The 9919-nt window shown below is 47.1% G+C and overlaps 1 protein-coding gene across 2 annotated transcripts; it reads left to right on the forward strand.

Annotated features, from left to right (window-relative positions):
- The first annotated feature begins 838 nt into the window (after window positions 1–838).
- Window positions 839–9145, forward strand: LOC308332909 (suppressor of cytokine signaling 3-like). 2 transcript variants are annotated; one of them, XR_013965763.1, is made up of 4 exons: window positions 839–1037; window positions 2983–3439; window positions 4724–5788; window positions 6303–9145. XR_013965763.1 is itself a non-coding variant. In XM_080789048.1 (3 exons), the coding sequence occupies exons 2-3, from the start codon at window positions 3296–3298 to the stop codon at window positions 5288–5290; spliced, it is 711 nt and encodes a 236-aa protein (XP_080645174.1). In that variant the 5' UTR covers window positions 839–1037; window positions 2983–3295; the 3' UTR covers window positions 5291–9145. The 2 variants fall into 2 exon arrangements, 1 of the variants encoding a protein (XP_080645174.1); XM_080789048.1 differs by having other exon boundaries at window positions 4724–9145.
- Window positions 9146–9919: the final 774 nt, after the last annotated feature.

Raw genomic sequence — 9919 nt, forward strand, 5'->3', positions numbered from 1 at the left:
TTTTATATTGTTATTATTTTATATACAGCCTAAACAAAAAATCGAATCAAAATAACAGAACAAAAACAAGACAATGTGTGCAAAACGTGAAAATTATCAAATAAAAAGTGCATTAAGCAACGTAATAGTTACCATTAAGCTATTTTGAATAATATTCTATATGTAAATGGTATAGCTCTATAATAGCTGGCTTTCTTGTTAACTGGCATAATAAATAGTATAGCCTAAGTAAAGTGTAATGTCAGTGGGCTGCTTGCACTAAGCTATAATATAGTTGCGTTTTTTGGCCGTGCAATATTCGTGTGGTTTGTGTGTAAACGCATCATGCCGTCATCATTCATAATTTCGTCAATAATATTCTGTATTCCGCCATAAATATGTTCTGCTTTTAACTTTTTCACCTTGTCGAGAAGGGAACCCACCAATACCAGGAAACAGTCCGCTAAAGGTCACGCTGATTATTTATTGGCAATCTGCCAAGAGCGTGCGCTGCCGTGCCGCGTGTGCGTGTGTGTGTGTGTGTGTGTGTGTGTGCGTGCGTGTGTGTGTGTGTGTGTGTGTGTGTGTGTGTGTGTGTGTGTGTGTGTGTGTGTGTGTGTGCGCTGCGTGCGTGTGCGCTGCGTGCGTGTGTGTGTGTTTACTGGAAGAGCCTTCTGAACGGGGAAAGGCGGAGCTCTTACGAACATCGGGGTTTATACTGGCCGGAGGAACAGCCTACCGTAAACGCAACAACACACACACACGCACACACACGCGTGCGCACACACACACACACACACACACACACACACACACGCACACACACACACACACACACACACACACACACGCGGAGAGAGAGAGAGAGAGAGAGAGAGAACACAATATCACCCACATTCCACAGGACTAGGAAAAGAAACCCCACGCAGGGACCCACATTCTGGATTTTAATGACTGACTTAATAATTTATACAGGCCTGGTGCTACTTTTGGGGAGTTTGGACACCTTATCCCCGTACAGAGGACAACTGCAGCGCAGGATAGGGCACGTCTACAAGGTAAGCATTAATATAGCGCATAAGCCCTTTACGCAAAACGCATGCAAAATCATAAAGGCATTTGCAAATCGTCATATTTGGACCAGATCGCAGCAATTCAAGACACACCGTGCATACTATAACAATGGTTTAATGTCACTAGAATGTATAATTTTGTGTGCGCTTCGATGCGGCGCAGTGCAGCCAGCCATACGGTCGGTGTGTGCATGTGTGTGTTCAAACCGGTTCAAACACACACAGCCTTTGCATTGGTCCGTAGAAAGTAGGTTAATGACTGACTATAGTAGCCTATAGGTGTAGGCTACATATATCGTGTTCATGTGTGTCTACTATTGTATACAATGTCAGTTATGTTGTTACACCCTAGATAGAATGCAGGGATGTTGTGTGTATGTGCTATGCGCGGCATTGAGAGAATTTTAACTCTATGATTGAGAGTCCCGTTATTATTATTATGATGATGATGGCGCCGCTCGTAGCCTCTAGACCCGCTTATGGCTGCATGCATGTAGCCTACAGTTGGTTTAACTCCGATAATGTATGGTAGCCTATAGTTCAACACAACATGTAACCAAATGGACCCCGAAGGATTACATCTGTAGGCTACATTCAGGTCAGGGGAGTTATTTTTGGACACGCTGAGGATTTAGACGTGTGTATGTATGTTTCTATTTTAGCCTATTTTAGCAACAGCGAGGCGATCATTCAGACCCAGACTATGCTGAGCAGGACGGGACATGCTATTCAGAATGAAACTGGAGACCCGCCGGGGCCTCTGTGACTGGGAGTGAATGGGAATGGGGGGGTTATTTATTGAAAGAGGGGAGAGAGAGAGAGAGAGAGAGAGAGAGAGAGAGAGAGAGAGGGGGGGGGGGGGGGGGGGGGGGGGGGAGGCGCGCTGGACTCATTCACAATGACCCCGTTTCAGAATTCCCTTGCGGGACGTGCGATCGAAGACAATTGAAAGCAATCAGGATCTAGTTGCTGTCTGGGCTGCACAGTTGCCTGCTCCAATCCGGGCTGCAGGAGTCAGGACTACACACTCCAGGACAGACAGCACTAGCAGGCAGGCACACACCACCACACCACACCACCACCAGACCAGAGCAGACCCCCACTCCCCAGAGCCCAGACCATGCATGAACCAAAGAATTCGTTTAAATTTGCTATATCTAAATATAACCCCCTCGGCCCCCGCCAGCCGCACCAACTCACTCGCTTTACCGGCCGTGTGCATTCATCATCATTGAGATAATTGCACTTCACATGAATTATGTTGAGTGAGAGGGGGAGAGAGAGAGAGAGAGACAGTGTGTGTGTGTGTGTGTGTGTGTGTGTGTGTGTGTGTGTGTGTGTGTGTGTGTGTGTGTGTGTGTGTTGTTGGTTTAAAGTCCATCCAGGAGGCTAAATAAATAACACGATCGTCCTGTTTATGATCAGTGCTTCCTTAGCCTACACATCAGAGAGGAGAATATAGGTACAGTGCATATGGATGTCATGTCACATTTCGTGGTCTATAGTCATGTTTGCTCATGTAGCTTTATATGAACATTATGTTGTGCCAGGGACTGGAGGGACCTCCAGACGAGAAGATTTGTGTATTTTTCAAGATTCTTCGATTATTATTATTCATTTTGCAATTATTAAAAAAAATGTCAGCTTGTTGTAGCCCAGGCCTATACATCTGATATTTTAACAGCCTATAAGTATGACATAGGTTTTAAGTGATTGTGATGATGCTAACACATTTAACTGAGGCCCCTGAAAATATACCAAAATATCCTACGTTTTGGGTCTGAGAGGCTAAATCTCATCAAACGGTGCAGGTCTGTGGCTCAAATGCCAAATAACTAATAGACTTTCATATGAAAAGGGTTGAGAACTTGAGAACCACTGCTCTAATGCAATGTCCCCCCCACCACCCCCCTCATGTGTGTCTCTGCAGAGGTGCATAGGCGGTGGTCTCTCCCAGCCCCTCTCTGGATGCATCAGACTCCTCTCCCCCGGGACCCTGGACCCGGTGTGTGAATCCACCCCCCTCCTCCTCTCCCCTCTCTCCTCCCCCTCCCTCGTCCTCTCCTGCTGCCTCCTCCTCCTCGTCGCTTCCTCCTCCACCCGCCCCCCCCTCGGCGGGCCCCCTGCCTCCGGACCCCCCTCAGGTGGTACTGGGGGCAGGGGGCCGCCGCCATCCTCACCACCACCATGGCGACGACGCGGTGACGCGCCGCGGCCGACACGGCAGCAGCCAGGCGGCCGCCATGAGCAGCTTGACCCCCCCAGCGGGCGGCGGCGGTGCTGGTGGCAGCAGCGGACACAGCGGTCAGGGTCAGGCGGGGTCATCCTCTGGCCTCAACCTGGCCCACCGCTACAAGCCCTTCAGCTCCCACGCACACTACCAACAGGTGAGTCTTTGAGCGGTGTGCGCCAGGGAGGGGAGGCCTGCATGCAGCGTGCCAAGAGTTACATTTTGCAATTGACACTCTAGGCATTTAGCAGACGCTCTTGTCCAGAGCGACTCACATTAAGCAAGGTTAATATCGCATGCAGAGAGACAGTGTGGTGCCACAGGTAAACGAAGAAAATAGCATCAGTCAACAATATACTATCAAAATAATAATCCGTCCATTGAAACTATAGGACATCAGGTATTAAACAATCAATGTCGATGTCATGCTGACTTGATCCATAGGCTACATCAGTGGACCCACGTTAATAAGGACATGAATTCCAGACCTGTAAAGGGTCCATTTGAGGGTCCCTGGACCCCACTTTGAGAACCACTGGGCTCTTTCCAGAAGGTTGCATACACGTTCCCTGTTCCGCGTCTGTTTCCCATATAATTCGTTTAGTTGGCTCGGCAGCAGATTCGAACGGGAAACACAAATGGCACCTTTAGCTGGTGTCTGCTGCTGCCAAGTCACTCAAACAAAAGCTATGGATAAATGAACCGGAACAGGGAATACGTAATGTCACCTTCTGGAAACCCGGGACTACAGTTGTTACGCACAGACTCCATTATTATGCAGAAGAGGAAGTAGCTGTGTGCTGAAGTTATGGCAGAGCTCTTTAGTTTCTATTGGCTCCTTTCATCTACAAAGGTTCACCTTCCATAACCTCAAACTGAGTGATGGATTGCTTGTTTATGTCTCCTTTATAACCAGAACCACCCCTGAAGGGGGAGTTATGTCATTTAAAAAATGTATGTACTAGTATGTACTTGAACGGACCACATTAACCCTACTTTTTGCTAAATTGTCCAAATTCCAGCACTAGTTGATGAAGGTCTAACAGACCGAAAGGTTTTTAAATTCCATGGTTGGTTGCCAGGTTGAAAGTGGTAAAGTGTGTCTGTGGGTTTTATGAATATTTAACCAAAAGATTTTTTTTTATACATTTTGAATATAGCCGAAATATATGTATACAGTGGGGCTGAAGTGGTTAGTGTTTTGTAATAGGCCCAAATAATCAAAATCAAATGAACTAGTAGTAACTAAAGTTTTCAAATACTTTATAGTGGAGTAAAAGTATTGAAAATGTGTTAATACTCCAGTAAAGTAAAAATCCCTCAAAAGTACAGTACAGAGTAAATGTACTTAGTTACTTTACACCACTGAGTTTCCAACCGACGCCGATGGTATAATTATGTATATAGGATAACACCTACTCGTTCCACTTCCTCCATGCAGGTCATGTGTGTGCTGCGTAAGCTCCAGGAGAGCGGCTTCTACTGGGGCGCCGTGGGGGGCCGGGAGGCCAGCTCCCTGCTGCGCGGCGAGCCCCCTGGCACCTTCCTGGTGCGCGACTCCTCCGACCACCGCCACTTCTTCACGCTCTCCGTGCAGACGGCGCGCGGCACCAAGAACCTGCGCATCCACAGCGAGGACGGCCACTTCTTCCTGCAGCCGGACCCCCGCAGCACGCAGGAGCCGCCGCGCTTCGACTGCGTGCTCAGACTCATAGCCCACTACATGGGCAAGGGGCCGGGGGGGGCTGCCGCCGCTGCGGGGGGCGCCGCCGCCGCCGCGGGGGCGAGGGGAGCCACCCCCGGGGCGAGCAGCGTGTACCTCATCCACACCGGGGGCGAGCGGCTCCCGCTGGAACTGACGCGGCCGCTCTCCTCGTCGCTCTCGTCCCTGCAGCACCTGTGCAGGAAGACGCTGAACAACACCGTGGCGGGGGGCCCGCTGGAGCACGCAGAGGGCCTCCCGCACACGCTCAGAGACTTCCTGGAGGAGTACGACGCCCCCATATGACAGACCAGTCGGGAATCGCAACAAGGGGAGCCCGCTTGAACACGTGAACAGCGCGGCGGGCGGAAGTATATAGCCTGCGCGGTGCGCTTTCCGTGGTGACTGACCGGAGGTTCAGATGCCGATCCACGGGGTCAGTTGTCGTAATGAAGCACGCGTCCGAGCGGACCAGAGAGAGACGTGTGTTTTCACACGGCAGGGTGGGGTTGGTCGTCGCTCGGCCCCCAGACCTTCCCGTTCGCCACCGGGCATGATGGGAAGCGGTGGAGACTCGTCTGGGTAACCACGGATACCTCACCCCCCCCCCCCATCGTGAAAATGAACAGCCAATTCGGTGAGGGGCAGGTGAAAGCCAAAGGTCAAGGGGTCACCGTGGCCATCTTGGATTGGCTCAGACGCAGAGCAGAGCCTCGTAGAAGTTTATTTTTCTGTTTGATTCCATGCCGATCGGTGTCGATGTTGACAATGACGACGGAAGCATGATCAATACATCACAGTGAGGTGTGCAGGCTCTGTGTGTGTGTGTGCTTCACTAGACTTGTGATCCTGTTAGGGATGGGACGACAATCGTTATTATTGTTTATCGTGATGAAAAAAAACGTATCGCAGAGATTTTAGTGTATCATGAAATTGTCCTCCGTCATACACTTTAGGATGAATTGGCTTTTGTTGAGCTGGACATTCAGTACTTAAACCCGTATACAGTATGCTTGATACGGACGTGTAAAGAGCGCATTTGGTATGCTCTTATTTCACTCTACACAAATCTATTCGCCAAAAATAGCAGATCTACAAGCTCACAATGCGTTGTGTTGCAACGCGTTGTGAGCTTGTAGATGGACGCTCTTCGGCGCACGTTCTCCCCCAGAATAGGGATGCCGGAGGTTCAAGTGGTTAACAGAAGTGACATTTTAAGTTTTAAGCATATTTTGATTATCGCGATAATATCGTTGATCGCAACATTCTTTGCCACAATAAATCGTGACATGTTATTTTCATATCGTCCCATCTCTAGATCCTGTGTTCTTCACCTGTCCTGTCCTGTCCTCTCCTCCTCTCCCCTCCTCTCCTTCCTTGCCTGGCCTTTCGGTCGTTCTCCACTCTGACATTTACAACAATCTGGATCAGTGGACAGAGAGAAAGAGAGCACTGAACACTGAGGCTTAGAGAAGAGACGGGGAGGGAGGAGCGATGGGGGAATAGGGGAAAAGCCCAAAACGAGGGACCCGAAGCAGAGAGAGTGTTTGTTTGTCTGTGTGAGTGTTAGAGCGAGAGAGAGAGAGAGAGAGAGAGAGAGAGAGATGACAGAGTGAGAGAATACAGTATGAGTGTGTTGTGGTGGCGTACACATTTCCACTGCAGCTTCCCAGCCGGCATTGCCTCATAGAAGGGTGTGGGGCAAATCATGCCTGGAGACGCACACTGGACACACACACACACACACACACGTACGTTCGCCTTGGCTTGGAACAGAGGAGGCAGAAACCTTGCATCTCCATATTTTATAATTGGTATGTTTTTTTGGGGGTTTTTTTACAAATCAATGCATACTTCGCCCTATGACCGTGTCGTGCTGCAGTATAGCAAAAATAGCCGATCTACAAGCTCACAACCCGTCACATTCACTACGCCTTGTTAGCTTGTAGATCGGTTGTTTTCACGATGTTTGAACATTTCTGAAAGATATTTAGATGTCCGTCTGTGTCGACATGTCGAAGAAGGAAGCCAGGTTCAAAGAGGTTAAGTCATGTTTGTTGGCTTTCATACATAATTGAACCGATGACTTGTGACTAAATAATAACCACATGGGATCCTGAAACACAGGTTATTTTTTACACGGCATCTATCCCGTAACCCTGGAGGGTCGTTGGGGCACCACAGACACCACCATTTTGGACATACAAGGTTTCTACCGAACAATGACCCAAAAGCATCCTCTCCCCTCTATCCACGTTACCCTTCTATCATCATTAGCCATCCTCTCTTTCTCTCTCCACTCAGGGTACAGTGCTTTGACAGTGACAGAACGCAGACTGTTGTCGCATGAGACAAAAGCCTTGGCGGACGACCAAGACTAACAGTAGACCTTATTTTTATTATCCTACTACACCAGTGCTTCTCAAACCTTTGTATTTTATTTCAAGGACCTCCCATAACTCTTGAGAGCATACAAATGGAACCATTTGGTTCCATTTTGAACCATTTGGTTTCATTTGTACACTCTCAGAGTTACAAACCTGTAAGGGTCCATTTAGAACCCCCACAACGACGTCGTCAGTCAAAAGCTAACGAGTCACATCACGACATGTTATGAGCTTGTAAATTGGTTATTTCCATATTGCTGGAAGCATAAAATAGGGCTTAAGTGTTCAAATTGTTACTCGTTTTGCTGGGGACCCCCTCAAGGCCCCCTGCCCTGGGGGTCCCCATACCTCACTTTGAGAAGCAGTGCCCTACAGTACATGTTAATATTAATCTCTGTAAGAGGGGAATGGCGAACTGGAAGTTGCAAGGTTGATTATGTGAAACCAGCCCTGCCGTTTTCCCTCCATAAATCAGCCCCCATTGCGTCTCCTGACTCCTCGCTTACCTGATTGTATGAAAACGTCCCACTTTTTTGCTGTTTGCGTGTGTGCGTTTACGTGTATGTGTGCGTGCAATGTCTCTCAACAAAAGAAACAGCTCTCACCCTGCGAATTCCCTCATATTCAGTATCTGCAGTCATGAAGATGACAAGGACGTAGGAAAGCAAGGGAGGAAAGGAGCTGTGCTAATTATGTGATCCTAATCCTCCATATTGAGTTTCTCTCTTCCTTCATTACCTCCAAACTAGTCTCTCGAGACAGACGGTTGACTCCATCAAATTCAAAGGAAAAGAGGGCGCTGTTTTTACTTTACTTTTTGACGATGGGTTCTCAGATTGCCTCCAAACAAACACGGTGTGTCTCTCTGGGTTGTGGTGGGAAACACCAGTCTTCCCATACATATTTGTGATGACACATCTGAAGCCTTTTCTTAAAGAATACAAAACAGCAACCTCAGACTTGGGGGTTGGATCAACGCTGAGTTCCGGTGTTGCGTTCTTATAGTAGTTGTGTTTTTGAACACACCGCCCTTACGAAAACATTGACAATGGGAGTGAGGGTTGGGATCCGGAACCGAGATTGAGGAACCGAAGTTGGTTCCATCACATTCTGAACCGTTTCCAGAACCAGGTCAGAGCTGGTAAGGATGGACTTACTGTCTGCTATACAATGCTGGTTCTCATTTACTTTGAGAGTGAACAAAACATTTGTACACTCTCAGAATTACAGGCCTGTAAGGTAACCCAGAGGGTCCCATGTACTCCACTTTGAGAACAAGTGAGGTATACAGGTATATAGGAATCGGGAAGGAATCGGACCGTTAAGAAGTAATCGTTAAAATCCTAAAGGATCCCAACCCTAAGTATGGGAATAGTGATTGGTTTTAGTTTTTTGGTATGCTACAACCACAACACAAAGTAAAGAACACACAAAATATCCCGTATGGAAAGGCAGCGTTGGTCGAATCCCAGTCCTCGGGTGGGGGTTTTGTTTACATGTGTCGGGCGCCAAACACGGACCTTACATGTGTGTGTGAATTTTGGTTGTTGTTTTTTTGTCTTTTATAAAGACGGCCCTGCAAAAGGCTGGCCACAAAGTCTGGCAATTATAAGCTGTAATATCTGAAACGAAAGAGTTACGAACAAATGAACAAACGGAAAGAAAGAAAGATAAAGAAATGCATTACAAAAAAAATAAAATGAAAGAACTTTGCACATATTTATATTTCTAAGATATTTCATTAATTTATATTAAAGAGCACTATTTTTACAAAATGAAACGACGTTCCAATGTGTGTTGATTTGCATGCTATGCTACTCAAGTCATTTCCTCGCCTCTTTTTTTCCCCTTTTTTCTCTTCTTACCCATGCACTGACAGAGTCAACATTGACGGGAAGAGGGTCATAACTTAGAGTTACAGTCAACGTATTGTTTTCATATCTGTATTCCATCAAGGCTTGGCCCACAAAGAGATTATTTATTCAAAAAAATGTCTTTTCCTGGGTCAAACAAAGAGCTATTTATTCAGATCAGCAGGCGGCAGCTTAAGGAGGGACCTACAGCGGACCTACACACACAGGCCTATAGAATATCCTCGCAGCTGTCGGACAGAATCCTTAATGTACATCCATTTCATGATTTTACGAGTAAAAAAAGTATGCCCAAGTTCAGTGGTACCAAACTATTTAGCTTAAGACCCAAAAGAGAAATGTGATGTCTCCCCCCGGTTCCCAAACAGCCGATCATCAAGCTCAAAAGTAAGGAAAATACTCGACGTTGCATGAGCTTGTAGATCGACTATTTACAGGTCTTTTTGGAAACTTATTTTATGCCCAAAATAGGGACGCCAGGTTTAAAATGGTACTGTGGTGGTTTTTACAAATATTTACATAATTAGAAAGGTGCAATTCTGGGAAATTGCAAGTGTGGTTGCACGGACAACAATTTCAAGCATTGACTCTTGCATAAGTACAGTACACCCACATGACGTCACAGCTAGGACCCTAGTAAGTTTATACAGAGTAAATAAATAAAAAGATTATACAGG

This window comes from Protomyctophum bolini (genome assembly GCF_963924005.1).
Source record: "Protomyctophum bolini genome assembly, chromosome: 18".
In the NCBI taxonomy this organism is placed as follows: Eukaryota; Metazoa; Chordata; class Actinopteri; order Myctophiformes; family Myctophidae; genus Protomyctophum; species Protomyctophum bolini.